Raw genomic sequence first — 19217 nt, forward strand, 5'->3', positions numbered from 1 at the left:
AATTTTTTTCCATACAATTAAATAAAAAAAAGCAAAAAAGTTTATCTTATCAATTTTTTAATATCTTTTTTAATGCAAAGTTGTTTTAACCTAATTGAATCCATTACCTGAATTTTATTTTTATCAAATTTTAAAAAATATTAAAAGCACGAGGAATTATTTAGCAGTGTCATTGAGATGGATAAAATAGATCAATTTTAAAATTTTTCATCCCATTTTCTTTGCTTGCTTGAATTGATTAAACGTGAATGAGTTGATTTAATGCTAAAAAATAACCTAGTTTTTTTAAAAAAACAATCAAGAAAATAATTATTTAATAAAATATTAAGACAAAACATCATTCATTCTAAACCGCACAATTAACCTAGTTGTAACAAGCAGCTTCCTACACAGTCTACAGCTTCCTAACAACCCCCCCAGTCCCCACCGCACACGCACGCACACAATATATATATATATATATATATATATATATATATATATAACCATTGAATCTCATGCATTACCACACACTTACAAATATTGAGCATATTCCAGATGATTTCTTAAACGTACTAACCCAAATATCTTCCAAGAAATATTTAATTAGAATTACTCTTGTTTTCTCAGAAGATTTCAAACTTGACACTATTGCCTTATTTGACACGGGTGCAGATTTAAACTGCATCAAAGAAGACGTGGTTCCAAAAAGATTTTTACAAAATACCCCTGAAAAACTCTCTGCTACTAATAATTCCAAATTACATATTGCAGGAAAAACTCAAGCCTCCGTTTTCAACAAAGGCATTCCTCTTAAAACATTCTTTGTTGTTACAAAAGACATCAATCATACCATCATTCTTGGCACTCCATTTATTGACACGATTACTCCATATCAAGCACATCATAATTGTATTACTTCCAAAATCAATAACACCAAACTTGTTTTTCCTTTCTTAGAGAAATCTAAGACTAGAAATTAAAATTTGATTAAAGCATGTTCCATACATACCTATCATATCAATGCACTGATTCATAGGAAACAATTCCATCTACATGATTTACAAAACTATGTTTCTTTTTGTCGTATCAACAAACAATTACAAAGTTCTGATTTACAAAATAAAATCATTGATTTCCAAAATAAAATTGAACAACAGATATGTTCAGACTTACCTAATGCTTTCTGGAAGCGAAAACAACACATCGTTGATCTTCCTTATGAAGATATATTTTCAAAAAAACTCATACCTACAAAAGCAAGACCTATACAAATGAATGCTGATTTAAAACAGTATTGCAGACTTGAAATCCGCGATCTCGAGTCTAAAGACCTTATCCAAAAGTCTCGATCACCCTGGTCGTGTGCGGCCTTTTATGTCAATAAAAATTCTGAAATTAAAAAGGGTACACCAAGACTTGTGATCAACTACAAACCTCTAAATTCTGCTTTAAAATGCATCAGGTATCCAATCCCCCCAAAAAAAAATTTATTATATATATTTGTGCTGTCGTGGCTCGCACTTTCCCACTCCTTAAAACAAATAATGAAAAGCAAGTAGTAGTGGGCACCAACAAATTTGTCATCCGATCAACTGGATAGATTCTCCATCCATGATCCTTTTCCAAAGATTCTGCCATGGTTAATTTGGGATAATTTCTCATTTTCGTAGATATGATTTTGTGGGGAGGACCCGGCGGCATACTTGTTGAACCTGGTTCAATTTTATAGGTCGACTCATAAAATTTAAGATTTAAAACTTTATTGATTTTTAATTAAATTATATTTTATATTTACCTAATAAAACTTGAGTCAACCAAATCTAATTAATTCAATACCATGAAAATTAAAAATAAATTGATGTTATTTTAATAAAAACAATTCATACTCTTTCTCGTATTACAAGACAAGAGAATTATTTTTATCATAAGATTGAGGAATTTGACTAAAAATCTATTACTTAAATAATTTAGTTAATTAACAAAACATGATGTGCATAAATCACTGAAGCAACACCTGCAAAATACTATAAATTGAAACAGTATTTTGTTTTTTTATATCATCTTATTATATTTTGAGTTTATAATTAAATATTTTATATTGAAAAACACTTTTGAATTTTTTTTCCCTCAAAGTAAATTGATATATATATATATATATATATATATATATATATACAGCAGTAACATGGTAATAAAGTTCAAAGGGATGGGATGCATTGATTAATGGCTAATTAATTAATCGAATACTAACTAGAATGCCAAAGACCAAAGACAACACCATCGAAGAGGAATGAATAAATAAAGGAAAGATGATGTCACTTCACGGGAAAATTGTAATTATATGACGTCCTCCAAAATTAAATAAAACGAGGCCATCTCGTCTGGTTGCCACCATAGTGAAGAGTTGGGGCCCACTGTATTTCTTTATTTTTATTTTTTTTTAGCTATTCTTAAAATAATATTAAGAACATATTCTCAGTATATTCTCTACATCGATTTAACTGGTACATATAAGATCATATTAAATCTAACTATTTAGTAGATGGTTCAAATTAGAAGTTTGTTTCCTTGTAATCTCAGATTTGAGTTCTATAGTTACTAATATAATAGTCACTAGAGGCTTATATAATCATTAATTTCAGGATCCGTGAGATTAGTCGAGGTACGCGCAAATTAATACAGACACCTACATTAATCCAAAAAAAATTTTCTTTAAATAATCCAAAATTAAAAGTTCAGAAAAAATAAATGCCTCTCGAGGTCAAAATAAAGAATTTTCTCTTAATATCTGCCAAGACAACAAAGTTATGGCCTTAATTAAGAGATTTTATAACTTCAACCTATAATTTTTTATTGTTATTGAGGGATTTTATGATATGAGAGAAATATATACAAGAAAAGAGAGAGAATTATATATAATCCCATATATCTCTCCTTTTATTTTATTTTTTAATTTCTCCCTCTTATCTCTCTTTTTATTATCTCTTTATCTTTCATTAATCAATTTATTATTAAGATACTAATTAGCAATCATCAAATTAAAACAAGACATGTGGCTCAATTTCACTCGCTAAAAGAGCGTAAAAAAGTAAATAAAAATAAAAATAAAAATTCCTCCTCACCATCTTCCTCTTCCTTTCCTCCTCAACGAGTCAAAAAAGAAACAGGAGTAGTAGTATGTTATACTGTAGTATTATTCTCCCTCCTCCAGTCAAAGCATAGCTGCGTCGCTTCCCTTTCTTTTCCCTTTTCCGGCCGACCACAACGCCAAATCTCACCGTCAGCTTCTCCAGATCTGCACCTCACGAATTCCAGGCCCATCTCCTCTCACTCATTCGTTCAAGATCCAGAAATCTCTCTTTTATTTTGGTTTTGAAAAGAAAAAATGGATTCTGAGCAAAGGCGGAAGAGAAAGCAGCAGGGAAGAATATATAGACCAGCATGTGCCAAGTTGTTATTAGTAAGGTCTCTAACTGTATGCTTATCTTTCTTAGTATTTCTTTTGTTCATTTCGTCGGATCGTTTACCAATCCGTAGGGACGGGTCGTTTCGTCCAGTTCTGAGGACTTCCACTATGTCCCTCTTGCCTGCTTTTCTAACCGGTGGTGGTGGTGGTGGTGGTATATCCCAGTATCAAAATTTAGTAGTAGAAGGCAGGGTGTTGTTGCCTGACCACTTAGTGTTAATCGTTTCCAGTAAATTAACTCCACCAACTGATAATTTAGACTGTGTTTACTACGACAATATGCTTGAACGAGTTGTGTTAAAGCCTGTTATATCTGTTGATGGATATCATCAACAGTTGAAGTCCATTGTGAGGTGCCACCTTCCGCCTCTTAATTTTTCTGCTTCAGTTAATTTGCGAGGGCGAGGGTGGAGTGGCGATGTCGTGGTGGAAAGACGTGAATGGTTGTTGCGGCTTAATCAGAGTGTGGTTCCTTCCTGGAACAAGGTGGTTTATGAGGCAGTTTTGGATTCGAATGGTTACACTAGTAATGTGGTTGTGTTTGCTAAAGGATTGAATCTTCGGCCGCATAGAGAAGCCGATGCTAGGAAATTCAGGTGCCACTTCAGTTTGACTGATTTTGATCAAGGATTATTTGTGTTCAATACTCGAGCAATTGCAGCTGCTCAAGAAGTTTTTCGGTGTTTGTTGCCTCCTAGTATTCTAAACAATCTAGATAAGGCTAAGGACATTCGAGTTAGTGTTAGCCGTGTTGATTACAATGTTGAAGGTGCAGATGAAGCTCCTCTGCCTTCGGTCGCCAAAGTTCAAATTATCAACTCCCATGAGCACAAGAGTAACACTGGGAAGTATGAGCTCTGTGCTTGCACCATGCTGTGGAACCAAGCCTCTTTCCTTCGGGAGTGGATTATCTATCACGCCTGGCTTGGAATCGAGCGATGGTTCATATATGACAACAATAGCGATGATGAGGTTCAAGAAGTTATTGATGAGCTTAATTTGCACAAGTACAATATCACTAGGCATGCTTGGCCATGGGTTAAGACACAAGAGGCAGGCTTTTCGCACTGTGCTTTGAGAGCAAAACATGAATGCAAGTGGCTTGGATTCTTTGATGTTGATGAGTTTTTCTACTTCCCACATCGACGGGGACGATATAAACCTGGACCAAATTCACTACGAGCCCTCGTCATGAAATACTCAGATTCACCAAAAATTGCAGAGCTAAGAACGGTTTGCCACAGCTATGGGCCATCTGGATTGACATCACCTCCATCACAGGGTGTAACTGTAGGTTATACCTGTCGGCTTGAGGCTCCGGAGAGACACAAATCCGTTGTGCGCCCAGAGCTCCTTCATACAACTCTTCTTAATGCGGTGCATCATTTTAAACTACGGGATGGATACAAATACCTGAACGTGCGAGAGAGCAAGGTTTTAGTGAACCACTACAAATACCAGGTGTGGGATTCCTTTAAAGCCAAGTTCTTTAGAAGAGTTTCGACCTATGTCACTAACTGGCAAGAGGACCACAATAAGGGATCAAAGGATAGAGCGCCAGGTCTAGGGACAGAGGCCATTGAACCTCCCGATTGGCGGCTTCGGTTCTGCGAGGTTTGGGACACTGGCCTCAAGCATTTTGTTATGGCCAATCTTGCCGATTCGACGTCTGGGTTCCTTCCCTGGGAGAGGTCCCTCACGTAACGGATTCGCATTTCGATGTGCAAATTACAGCTAGGCACCCATGTATAACAACAGAGCAATCACACAAGCAGCATTCTTTATTTGTTTTTATTTTGCAATTTTTTTAATCCTGATTTTTTTATACCACAACCGAACAAATTTATATTTCTCGACAATTACCGAATGTTACTATAAAAATGCAAATTACACGGTTGGAAAGGCATCTAAGTAATTGATGCGAAACTTGTAATTATACGGTCACGTAACCTATAATTAAAATTAAGATATGATCCTGGAAAGCTGAAATAGATCTGATAGAAATGTGATACAATGAAAACATATCTCAAGACATCAACACTATTGGAATGAAGTAGAATGACACCATAAAACCAGTTAATATTTGTTAAGTCAGATTTAGTTCGTTCAAGAACTGAAGAATGCAAGAATCACTCTCACACATTAAAACTAAAAAATTCAAAAGTAATATTCATCAATGGCCGCTGAAATTTTGGTTACATGAGTTTAAGTAGTTCTTGAAAAATTAACCATAATGGGTTTACCTCTATGGGCTGAACTGATCCACATACAAAACTGGTCCAAAAACCTTAAACTGAAAAGCTCATAACTTGATCCAAACAAGCCTTGGATCCTAGCTCAAAACAAAGTTTTAATTAAGCCCAAACATGAAAGAAAATAATAAAAATAACTAATCTGTCATTAAATAACATTAGCTCTTTTTTTCCTTGTGTAGCTAGGATGAATAAGAAATCCTTATAAAAAAAAAAAGGATTCTAGAACATTAATGAATCATTGCCACTCTTGAAAATTATGTTTCAACTCATTAAAGATTATTGTGAAACTAGAAAATCTCCAAAACAAGCTGCCACATCCTTTTAGAAAAATGATCTTTGCCAAATAGAAATTCCACAGGTCAAAAGGAAGTAAATAACAAAATTCATACAACATGTTCTGACCTATATCGCAAGTCCTTTTTAAACTCCAATTCACCTGAACATTTACTCGAACATAGAAAAATACCTCTAGAATCTTCTGATAAAGTTTCAGTTCGATCCAACGGTTGGATTTGGAGTTATGCTCAATAGCGTAAATTTGGACGGTAGAAAATTTTACGCGAAAATCCAAATTTGACCTTGCTTGGGTCGTATCACAAAGCTGAACCATATCATTCCCTCCCTCTTCAAGAAGATTCGCCCTCGAATCTTGAATAGGATTAGTAGCGACTTTATTAGCCTTTTGTTTAGGCCTTCAGAATTCCCTTATTGCTAACATCTTTCTCCAACAACATTGTATGGAAGTAGTGACTGATAAGAATTTCAATACTAACCACTTGCATACATACTTTTGAATGATAACAACAATGGCTCTCATTTGTCTTTTATTTTTTTAGCGTTGTACCTCTTTTTCCCATGAAGCTTGAAGATCATGGAATAATCTTCTACACCTATCAACTTCTTATTCTAAAACCCCCAAACCATGGCTTAGTTTTTTGCATCCTTAAGCTAGAATTCTCCTTCGTTCCCTCTCCCTTGCTGAATACATGAAACAAATAGAAAAAAATAAAAGAAGATGAAGTCACAACAAGAATAGAGTTTACGACAGGAAGAACCGTATCAGTGATGTTTTTCTTTAGCTTCCCCTTTCAATAACAATAGTATAACAAAATTGATAACAAAATGGCAGGTCGAAACTGTGACCAAGTTCTTGCCAGTTTGTCTTACCAGTTATGTTCTTATGAAAGCATGTAGTTCTGCCACTTGTTACACCTATAGAAACTGCAACCAAGAATAAACAACTACTGTTTTGATATTTCATTTGTTTTTCATTCCAAAAATATTTTAAAAAAAATTACTTTAAATTAATTTTCTTAATATTTTCATATCGTTTTAATGTGTTAATATCAAAAATATTTTTTTTAAAAAAACATTATTTCAATATATTTTCCAAGCAAAATACACTTGAAAAACAATCACTATCACAATACCAAATAACCTCTAACATTGCTTGAAAGACAAGTTCAATGCAAAAATTAATTTTTCTTATTTATCCTCACTATATAGCAATGAAACTAGCTATTTGATTGTCTTTCTTTACAGCGGATATTTTTTCCTCTAATAAAAAAAACAAGATATACAGGCTTTTAAAACTATTTTTTATATAAAAAAAATCATGAATGTGAATTAAAAAGCTTAATCACAAATCTAATTAAATAGGTTGAGAATCATGTGTAAATATATATAAAAATAATTAACAATAACTAAAAATAAAATGAAAAAAACAGAGTAGATGATGTATTATTTGCGAGCCCAGATTTCAGCCACCACTGTGGTGACCGAAAAATCAAGGAAGTGTTTCTTTTGCCCTAAAAACCCAATTTTTATATCATTTCAAACCAAGAAAACCTTACTAACAACCTTGAAACAATTACAAACCAATCCATCAATCCAAAAAACCCAAAAAATATCCAAAAACCTGAAATCAAACTAGGTTAGATTTATTTTCCTCAACTTAAATCTGTTTTTTCACGCAATATTGAGACTCTAATCATATAGAACTCATTTTTTTTTATCCTTATAGTAATGAAACTAGCTATTTGATTGTCTTTTCTTACAAGTCCAATATTTTTTCTTCTAATAATAATAAAAAAAGATATACACGCTTTTAAAAGCATTTTTTATATAAAAAAATCATGAATATAAATTAAAAAGCTTAACCACACATTTAATTAAATAAGTTGAGAATCATGTATAAATATACAAAAAAATCATTAACAATAACTAAAAAAAGAATGAAAAAAAAAAGCAGATGGAGCCCAGATTCCAGTTACCACTGTGGTGACCGGAAAATCAAAGCGATGTTTTTTTTGCCCTAAAAACCCAACTTTTAAGTCATTTCAAACCAAGAAAACCTCACTAATACCCTTAAAACAACTACAAAACAATCCATCAATCCAAAACACCAAAAATCAAAATCAAAAAGCTGAAATCAAACCGGATTAGATTTATTTTCCTCAACTTAAATCTGTTTTTTAAGGCAATATTGAATCTTTAAAACATCACCATCAAACTTCTCATCACATGGAACTCATGAAAACTAAGAAAAACTATTTTAATGGTTGAAATTAGCAGTGACATTTTTTCTCATTGCTGGAATTAAAGGACATCTCTCTAACCAGTAACTGAAAAATAATACAAATAAATTTTTGTATCAAAATTTTTTTTTTTTTTAATTTAAAGGGATCTAAATTGTATAAATTATGTTATTTTTAAAGATGAAGGACCTAAGTGTATTTTTATAAAAACCTTGCATGCCACTCATGTTTGGTGTCTTTGTCATTTTAGTCCTTCTTCCAATTCCACCCTTGCTTAAGAAACCAAAAGCAATTGGCCTTCAATTAGGATAAAATCGTTCAAAATAAAAGTTTGAGGACTAAAATGAAAAAAAATAAACGGTGTATCCACAATAATCTGAGTGGTTGAACAGTATTCAGCTACGGTGAACATACCGCACCTTTTAGTGTTTTCTATAACTATAATATAATAACATGATAATTTGACAAATTTTGGTGCTTCCTGCTTGTTCTATCACCAACTCAGAAGTCAAGGTGAGTAGCATCCCTGGAAGCTGTGTTCACCTATGGCATGAATTGGGTTCAAAATGCTATGCTGCCTCCTTGTTCTCACTCCATCTTCGTTTTGCCACACTATGATTTGGTTCGATAACAATTTGCCTCCTCCTGGTTCACAAAAGCATGCAAGACATCAGAGACTTGTAAATGGATTCACAAATTTTAAAATTGTATTGTATAAAGAATAAAATAGACGAAACTGTAGGTTTCAAATCCATGTGTAATTTTGATGCTTGGTGCTTTGAGAAACATGTTCTTAAATGCGCATCAATTTCCCGTTAGCAACATCAACACACATTCTTCTCCATCCACATTCTCTTGTATGAAAAACAATTTCATAAAATGCTCCTTATCGAAGCTTTAAACGAAACATGATACATATAATTCATATGGTTACACTAACAGCTTATCCAAAAGGAAAAGAAAATATGATCTATATAATTATTACCCGACAGAATTGTTTGGCATGGGGTATAAAACTGCTACCTAGACATTACAAAACCCAACAACCCACAAGACAAGGCGAGGGGGAGAAGATAGGCTCCAGGTCATCAAAATTTACTCTCTGAGTTCACTAAAGACAATGGCATGGAACCATAATTTTCAAAAAAAAATAAAAGGGACAAAACACCTCAAGCTTACGTTCTCAAAGCAGTAACAAAAACAGTTTGACAATATCATAATGCTTAAATGCAATTCAAAAATTGAAATCACCTTGAATAATGGACGCAACAAATGCTATGCACATGAGAATCCAGACGTCCACATAGTTATTATCAGACTCTATCTTGCACTGCCTATCATTTATTTACAAAATGTTTTGCTAGAGTAGCATCCAGTTTTTCTCCAATAAGAGCAATCCATGCCTGCAAGCGAAAGAAAATTGGAAACCTCAAATCTAGTGAAAGATGATTACAGACAAAAGTGATGTCTAACACACTAATTTTGATCCTTTCGCAATCCATGACCAAGTGGCGATAGAATATTGTGACATGCATGTATATGTTATAACTAAAAGAAGAACAGACCTGGTCGGAAGATGTGAACCCCTTAATTGTGTCACCACCAATTATTGCAATTCCTTCATCTCTTCATTGCCTGAAAAATTCATATCGACTCGGTAATTTTTGATGTGGAAAACTTGTGCAGGTCAACATCAGATATAGCCAAACCATCTCAAATGACCCTCGGTTCACTTTTCTCTAGAGATGCCACCTCTGGCTTCCTACAATGTACTCATTTTCTTAACCAGTACTTTCTTGTGCTTCTACATGTCTCTAATCTTTTTACAAAAAAAGTTAAAAAAACTACACTTTTAACCTTCAAGACTATTTATTCTATTCTCAATAATACCCAGACAATCCATGTAAAAGATGTAGCGACCTTTATTCAGACGAGGAAGAAAAGATCTGTTTGCAGTTTAATTCAAGCATCCAATGCAGCTAGAATAAGCGAAAAGTCAACAAATTAATAATCAGCAAAAGTGGTGATTTGCTTTTTTAATGTGAAGCGTGTTACAGCATCTCGACAAAAGTGGAAAACAAAGTCAAATTAAACTTACTGGGAAAAAGTGAGCTAGATCACCTGTGTGTTCAAAGGTAGAAATGGCAACTCAGATATCCCAGTGTAGAGAGAAAAGGTTGGCCAAATAGCTCTCTGCAAATAGAATCAGCAAACAATCATCTTTTAGTACTTTTTCAGCAAGCATCTTTTTCTTTTTTCTTTTTTTAAGATCATCACATGGCAAAGGATTCAAAACAACAAAGAAAGCTAACAAATCATGGAAAATACTTACGAGATGCAGATTTTATAGCAGCACGGTAAAGTGATCCTTGCATCAACTTGGCAGCATCGACAGCCAGTGCTTCATTATCGACAGATTAAGCTGCCAAGCCAATTTGTAGGATACAACAGTAATCATAAATAACAACTAGAGACCTGCAGCATGTAACACCTGACAGAGATTCCCATGCCCTAAAGTTGAGCAACAAAAACAATGATAAATAGCCAAAAACACATTGCCTATTTCCCAATTCCTCCTCAAAATGTTGATGATTAACAAACAACTGACAAGGAAGCACCTAACATTCCACCTCAAAATCTTTTCAACTACAGTAGTAGTAACGTAAGCAGAAAGGGCAGTAACATAATAGCTCGGAAACTACAAAATCAGGAAGGTGGGAACATATAAACTGGCATTCCACGCCTTGAGGATTTACCTAAAAAAATGAAAATAAAAATCACACTCTCCAATCTGCAATCCAATTAACCATGGAAAGCAAGTACGTAGCCCTTACCACAGAGATAGATTTAGGGCGAATTGCCAGCCATACCAGACCGGTTAATATACTAGTTCACAGCCAATCCAAGTGTTAACAAATCAGCACTGGATTGTGAACAGCCATTAAAAAAAAAAAGACTTAGCATCATTACCTTAATAATCAACAAAAACAATATGATTAAGGATTAAAAGATAAGACATTTCAAGTCAGAACCTAGCAATAGCAATGAGAAATTTTACCTGCTAGCATCGACAACGGGAGCTATGACCAAAACGGCGCGATTGGCGAGCACGGCCAAGAAAGAAGGACCTCCCACAAATATGGGCAAGCAACGTGTTGTCCAAAATTATTCAGTGTTTTTAAACCTGGTTCAATATCCGGATCATGGGTTTTAACTAGATCACTCAGATCAATTTTATTTTTTTTATAAATCAAAACGATATAGTTTTGGTAAAAAATAAAAAATAGTTAACGGGTTGCAACCGAGTTTTTGACCGGGTCAACCCGCCAGGTCAGCCGGGTTTTTAACTACCCCTATTTTTTCATAAATTTGATCTGGTTCCAGTCCTGAATCAACCGGATTCCGGGTTGATTTATCAGACCGAACCGAGTTTTAAAACTATAAAATTATTAAGTAAAAATCTAAAAGGCGTAAGGCGTCGGATTTTATCTGTGAAGCCAGCACTATTCATTCATACGTAAAACATTATCAAATAAAAGTGCCCAGTCACGCTGGCATTGTAGGAAGATTAGACACGCGGACTTATCGTGTAATTTTTAATAATTTATTTTAATCCTTACAATTTAGTTTTGAACGATTTAATTTTAATTGAAGAATATTATTAGCACACAAAATACTGTGGAATTACTTTATATTTTTTTTATAATTCATTTTTGTTTTTAAAATTTAATTTTGAACGATTTAATACTAATTAAAAACCAATTATTTTTAATTTCTTAGTTAATGATGAGATTAGAATAACATAAGCCTCAATAACAAAGGCATCAAACATTGATGCCGGACCAGAAGTTTTAGAAAAGATATGTTTTGGTCCTCGCACTTTAAAATAATGCAAATTATATAATTTTAACACCTCAATATTTTTTCAATTTAATTTTGGTTTAAAAGTTTATTTTTGTTATTTTTTAGTTCCCGGTTGAGAGAAGAGAGCGGTCGTCGAATTCTAGCGTTAGAGAGAGAAAGATGTCGTTGACACCAGTTTAGGCCATCAAAGCGGTCGATATTTGTATCAAATAGTTTTATTTGATGAGTGGAGTTCATATTAGATGTTTTTTATCTTTAAAATTCGTGAAAAAAAAAGATCTGAACTCGAGTTGATTTTTAATTTCAAGTTGATTTTGGTTTTTTGGATGGTTTTTTAGTTTTTTTAGGCCATAAATAGATTTATCATTGTTTCTAGGGTGTTTTCTAAGTATTTTGGGTCAAAAATGGGTTTAAAAAACAGGTTTTGGAGTAAAAAAAAACATTAAGACTTGATTTTTTGGGCGCCACTGTGGCCAAAATCTTGGCAAAACCAAATGACACGTTGTCTGATTTTTTTCCCCATTCTAGATGCAAAAAAAAAAGAAATAAAAGCCCAGTCAAGCGGGCAAGCCCGTGCATGAGCCCTCACAAATGGGCAAGCGCGGGCTGGCCTGGCCTGGCTTGGCAGACCCAACAATATTTGCCCTTTTATATGTTTTTTTTTTCAATTTTGTTTATTTATAATTAGATTAATACACATTCTCTTTTTTATTTTGATTCAAGAACCTCTTTTAATTGACAATTATTTTCTTGTTATGCATTTAATTTTTTTAAGAGGTTTTTTTTATTCATCTATAATTTTTTTTATCTTTTATATAGATGAACTTTATTTCTTAAAATAAAAAAAAATATATTTAGATAATATTTCTAATATGTGTAGCGTTGCATGATATTTTTTCTCTTTTATTTTATTTAATTAATTTAATGTGTGTGTCTATTTCTATTATTGTTTGATTGAAAAAAAAATATTTTAATAAATAAATTTAGTAAATACAACGGGGTAAATATCTTGTTTTGCGAGATTAAATATCTTAATCTATATTTGTCTCTCGATTTTTCTAGTTTTATTTTTGAGTTATCGTTTATGATTTTTTTTCTATTAACACATATAATTTTGAGTACGTACATGCATAAACAATATGTTGAAAAAGTCTGTTTATAAATTTTTTTGTTGAAAGAAATATATTTAACATGGGGTGAAGTGGTGGTCAAGTATCTAGTAAATAACTACACAAGTAAGCATAAAAGTTTAGTTTATGAACTAGATTTGTAGCCAACGTTTCGTCACGAGTAGGATAAATGTTTCTTAATGTTAAAAAGGAATGCTAAGTAAAAAAAATTCGAGATACGAGTAATTAGTTCAATTGATAATTTAAATAATATGATTAAAAATATATAAAAATAATAAATAGATAGATAAAAAATGATAGCGAAAAATGGTTAAAAGAACTTGATCTAAGTGAGCCCAGATTATTAAACAACTTAATGATAAAGGGAAAAATAAAAACAAAAACAAAAACAAAAATAAAAAAAAATAGTTAAACCGGGTTAACTCACAAACTTTGTAACCATGGATATAAGATTAAGATAATCTCATAGAAAAAGTGCAGAAATTTTTTTTTTAATGCTAATTTCTAATAAATCAAATGAGAACATGATAACTCCATAAAAAAAAAGATGAAGCTCAATCTTTAGCAAAGAAAATGTTGAAAAATAAAAATTAAGGAAAGAATATAATTTAAAAAGGTAAAAAACATTCGATCCGAGCCCACCCAGATCAAGATGCAAAATATCTTACCCAATCGCGATATCAAGGTGAACGTGTTTAAAAGCAAATTGAATAACATCATGAAGCTCAATTATCGAACAACGTAATGTTGTAGGACAAAAATAAAAAAAAAATTTAATTTAAAAAAAACAATGGAAAAAAAATATGAGCTAACCCGGGTTAGCCCGTAAACCTTGCAGTCATAGAAATCATGAAAATTCTTGAACCGGGTTCAGTCAAGAAACCTAATTCCCAATCAATTTAATTTTGAAAGATAAAATAGTAAAAAAAATATCAATTTAGAAAACTTACTAAAGAAAAAAAGATAGCAATAAAAAGAATGAGTATCAAATTTTATACGAAAAAAACCCATAGATGATGAAATTGTGAAAAAAACAATCAGGATAACCCAATAGAAAGAAAATGAAAAAAAAAAGCACGAAGACCAATTTCTAATAAATCGAATGTTAAATGATGAAATTGAAACAATTCATTCTAAAAAAGGACCTAAAGAAAATCAATCCGTGTTAACATTTGAAATCAATGACCCTAGTCTTAAACTCAAGATTAACCCTACAACAACAAAAAAATCTTAGTTAACCTGGGTTAATTCACAAATCCAATGATCATGGGCACATGATTGAGAAAAGGAAAAAAAAAAGGTAGGAAGACCAATTTCAAATAAATTAAATGTTATAGGATAAAATTAAAATAAATCAATTTAAAAAAGGACAAAAAAAGTGAACTGACGTTAACGTTTGAAACCAGACAAAAAAAAAAGTCAAACCACGTACCTTTGAAACAAGTGAATCTAGTTATGAACCCGAGACTAATCTCATAGAAGACAAACCGTAAAAAATAATAAAACAAGTTTCTATAAAAAAAAAAGGTAAAAAAAAAACATTAGCTTTTAAAAGGCAAAGAAAAACTCAAGTCATCCTGGACAAACCTCTTAAATCCAGTCTAATTTTTAACAACTCGTGAAATCCTTGAACCAGATTCAATCAAGAAACTTAATTCCTAACTAATTTAATTTTGAAGAATGAAATCATGAAAAAAAATCAATTTAAAAAACTTGCCAAAGAAAAAAAAACAACAATAAAAAGAATGAGGATCAATTGAAAGAGAAAAACATGGAGGATGAAATTATAAAAAAAATACAAACAAAAAAATTATCCCTAACAAAATAAATAGCAATCAAGATAATAGGGACCAAATTTTAAAAGGAAAAAAAATTAAAGGGGTGAAATTAAAAAATAATTGTAATTTTATAGCTTATTAAAAATAAAAAAAAATAGTAATAAAAAAAATTGAGAGCAAATGTAAAAGATTAAAAATTAAAAGGGAGTGAAATTAAAAAATATTTATAATTTCATGTCTTATTCAAAATTAAAAAAAATGTACTTAAAAGGACAAGAACCAATATGAAGGAGAAATAAAGTGTAGGGCTGGTATGATTTTTTGAAGGGGCTGGCATGAAATCTGAGATTGGGGAGAGAGAAAAAGGAAAAAAATTGTTACTGACACCAAACCCGATGCACGTTAGGTGCACGCGTCACCCTAAAGGATGCGGGGGTCGTCCACACACTGACACCTACTACGCACACGCGAATAATTTTTTTAATTATATTTAATAAATATAATTTACATCAATTTCTCTCATTACCTTTGGAATTTTTAATAAAACCAATGTAAAATGACAAAAAAAAAAAAAAAACCCTTGGATGATAGTTTGTTGGTTTTGTCTTTAAAAGCATCAAAGTAATTACACTATTCTAAAAAACTAAAAATACTAAATTATCTCAGTAATATGCATTAGATTATTTTAATGTAGGGTTAAATTAGTAATTTTATTATGAAAAAAAATAAAATTATCAATCTAACCTCAACAATTTGTAAAAGATAATTGTGTCATGGTAAAAAGACTATCTTGTCTCCAATGCCTAGTTCAAAGGTTTTTTGTCCAAGAACAATTTTAAAATTATATTATTACAATGAATAGTAATCTGAGTCTTGGCGAACAATAATTTTCATAAGATAATTTTTTTTAATTTAATATGCAAATTTAGTACACTTGCCGTCATAACTAAAATACTAGCATATAAAATATTAAATCATATATAAGAAACTATAACTATTTTTTTTTTATCATGCATACTAAAACCTATATTAAAACTATACTTAAATTAAAAGTATATAAAACACATAAAACACTTACTAAGCTCTTAAAGTTTGATCAAGTTGAAATTTTATTGTTGTTGTCAATGATTGATTATTTATTCTTAAAATTTCATTGATTTTTGTTTGGTGTAAAATAATTAACTTCAATAAGTCTTTTGAGATTCCAATAACATCACATTATTTGGGTGTACTTCTAATCAATGTACAACAAACATAAATGAGTTTAAACTCAAATATCTCTTCACGAGAATTGACCATAAACTCTACATTAGAAAGAAAACAAGAGGAAAACCGGAGCTTAAAATAGAGAAGTAAAACTATAAATTTAAGTGAAAATATTGTCATAAAATCTATAGAGTTCGTACAAAAAACCAATCACATAACATTCGTATTTGACGCCTTTTATAGAAGATTTTAGAATCAAAATTGACATAGAATTAATTATGATAAACCATAATTAAACCTAAATATTTTCGCTTTAAATAAGATGTTTTTGAGTTAAAAGTTTCTTAGAAATTGTTATGGAAAAAATTGAATAGATTCTTATATTTATGACGTGGACAAATTAATGGATTGAGAGAAATAATTTTTCATGAACCAACTCAATTCTAAATTTAAATTTCTAGAAAATAATTTTTTGTAGTTAAAAAAAATATTTTATAATAAACTAAAACTCAAGCCCAAGCCTAAGCACAAAGCCTACTTTGTTGAGTTCCTATTCTCTCTAAAAACATGATGTATTTGGGCTTAATTTTAACTTTATGATATATTTTGATTTAATTTTAATATTTTACATTCTCATTAAACAAACCCCCAAGATAATTTTTTTTTTTATATGCTAGATAGAGTTTTTTTAGGCTTAAGGATTTCTTTGAAACATATCACCTAAGAATATTTTGAGATTATTTATTTTATTTATCTATAATTTATTTAAATCACATATATTAAAAACTAAAATTCAATAAAATTTTAACTCAGATGTATCTATTTTTAATTTAATATTAAATATATTTATTAATCATATTTAAATAATCTATAAAAAAATTTGGACTTAATCTCCAACAGAGTCAGCAAAAATGTAAAGCCAAAGCTTCACCGGGACAGGACGAGAGTCAAAATGTGTTAGCTTTTCTGTAAGCATGCATTATTCGAACCCCTCACTGTCTTATTTGCAGCAGCTTGACGCTACAGACAAGACAAGAGGGGCATCACATTAATGCTCTCTCTCCACTCATCTTTAGACAGCACTGGCATTCCACGCCTTGAGGATTTACCTAAAAAATGAAAATAAAAATGACACTCTCCAATTTGCAATCCAATTAACCATGGAAAGCAAGTGCGTAGCCCTTACCACAGAGATAGATTTAGGGCGAATTGTCAGCCATACCAGACCAGTTAATATATTAGTCACAGCCAATCCAAGTGTTAACAAATCAGCACTAGATTGTGAACTGCCAATAAAAAAAAAAGGACTTAGCATCATTACCTTAATAATCAACAAAAACAATATATTAAGGATTAAAAGATAAAACATTTCAAGTCAGAACCTAGCAATAGCAATGAGAAATTTTACCTGCTAGCATCGATAACGGGAGCTATGCCCAAAACGGCGCGATTGGCGAGCACGGCCAAGAAAGAAGCACCTCCAACAAATATGGGCAAGCTACGTGATGTCCAAAATTATTAAGTAAAAATCTAAAAGGCGTATGGCGTCGGATTTTAACAGTGAAGCCATTCATTCACAAAACACTGTAGAATAAAAGTGCCCAGTCGCGCTGGCATTGTAGGAAGATTAGACATGCCGACTTACCGTTTTTTTTTAATAATTTATTTTATTCCTCAAAGTTTAGTTTTAGTTGTTAACACACAAAACACCGTGGAATTATTGTATATTTTTTAATAATTTATTTTGGTTCTTAAAATTTAATTTTGGGATGATTTAATCCTAATTAAAAGCTAATTATTTTTAATTTTTTAGTTAAGAGTGGAATTGGAAGAACATAGACCGGAATAACAAAGGCGTCAAAAATGGGTGGCGTGCAAGAAGTTTTGGGAAAGATACGTTTTGGTCCTTACACTTTAAAAATAACACAAATTATACAATTTCACCATCTCAATATTTTCCAATCCAATTTTGATACAGAAATTTATTTTTATTATTTTTTAGTTCCTAGTTGAAAGAAGAGAGAAGTTGTCAGATTCTAGAGTTAGAGAGAGAAAGATGTTGTTGACACCGATTTAGGCCATCAAAACGGTCGATATTTGTGTCAAATGATTCCATTTAATGAGTGGAGTTCATATTATGTGATTTTTACCTTTAAAATTTGTGGAGAAAAAAATCTGAGCTCGGGTTGAGTTTTTGTTTCAGGTTGATTTCGGTTTTTGGGATGATTTTTTTTTGTTTTTTTGGCTATAAATAAGTTTATCATTGTTCCTAAGGTATTTCTATGTATTTTGGTTCAAAATGGGTTGTAAACAGGTTTTGGAGTCAAAAAAACATTAAGCTCTGATTTTTCAGCCACCATGGTGGCAAGAATTTGGGTAAAACCAAACAATGTGTTGTGTTGTCTGCTTTTTTTTTTCCATTCTAGATGCAAAAAAAAACAAAAAAAATAAATAAAGGTTTAGTCATCCAGGTCTACCAAGGCAAGCTCGCGTGTGAGCCCTCACAAATGGGCCAGCGCGGGCTGGCCTGGCTTGGCAAGCCCAGCAGTGTTTGACCTTTTCTTTTCTTTTTTCTATTTTTTAAATTAATGCTTCTTTTTATATGTATTTTTTTCAATTTTGTTTATTTATATTTAAATTAATACTCATTATCTCTTTTATTTTGTTTAAAGAGCCTCTTTTAATTTACGATTATTTTTTTGTTATGCATTTAATTTTTTAAGAGGTTTTTCTAATTCATCTATAATTTTTTTTTTTATCTTTTTTTATAGATGAACTTTATTTCTTAAAATAAAAAAAATTATTTTTAGATAATATTTTTAATATGTGCAGCCTTACATGATATTTTTTTTCTTTTTTATTTTATTCAATCAATTTAATGTGTGTGTATATTTCTATTATCGTTTGATTGAATAAAAAAAATTATTTTAATAAAAAATTTAGTCAACACAACATGGTAAATGTTTTGTTTTGCGAGATTAAATATCTTAATCAATATT

The 19217-nt window shown here is 31.4% G+C and overlaps 1 protein-coding gene and 1 long non-coding RNA gene across 10 annotated transcripts; one reads left to right on the forward strand and one right to left on the reverse strand.

The window, feature by feature from the left end:
- The first annotated feature begins 3110 nt into the window (after positions 1–3110).
- Positions 3111–5232, forward strand: LOC7492410 (glycosyltransferase family 92 protein RCOM_0530710). The gene has a single exon (XM_002315665.4). The coding sequence runs from the start codon at positions 3368–3370 to the stop codon at positions 5150–5152; it is 1785 nt and encodes a 594-aa protein (XP_002315701.4). The 5' UTR covers positions 3111–3367; the 3' UTR covers positions 5153–5232.
- A 3292-nt stretch (positions 5233–8524) lies between these two features.
- LOC18109309 (uncharacterized) lies at positions 8525–17732 on the reverse strand. Of its 9 annotated transcripts, none has more exons than XR_008060255.1 (7): positions 17627–17732; positions 17405–17504; positions 10573–10996; positions 10362–10433; positions 9806–9875; positions 9492–9643; positions 8525–8885 (listed from the first exon to the last, which is right to left on the reverse strand). It is a non-coding gene; the product is annotated as an uncharacterized LOC18109309 (long non-coding RNA). The 9 variants fall into 9 exon arrangements; XR_008060257.1 differs by having other exon boundaries at positions 17328–17504; XR_008060256.1 differs by lacking the exon at positions 17405–17504 and adding an exon at positions 11075–11163 and having other exon boundaries at positions 17627–17669.
- Between the last annotated feature and the right edge of the window lie 1485 nt (positions 17733–19217).

The sequence above is a fragment of the Populus trichocarpa genome, chromosome 10, assembly GCF_000002775.5.
Source record: "Populus trichocarpa isolate Nisqually-1 chromosome 10, P.trichocarpa_v4.1, whole genome shotgun sequence".
Taxonomy (NCBI): Eukaryota; Viridiplantae; Streptophyta; class Magnoliopsida; order Malpighiales; family Salicaceae; genus Populus; species Populus trichocarpa.

What these genes read in the sequence shown, in the direction of transcription:
- LOC7492410 (XM_002315665.4), top strand. Translation starts at nt 3,368, where the DNA reads ATGGATTCTGAGCAAAGGCGGAAGAGAAAGCAGCAGGGAAGAATATAT.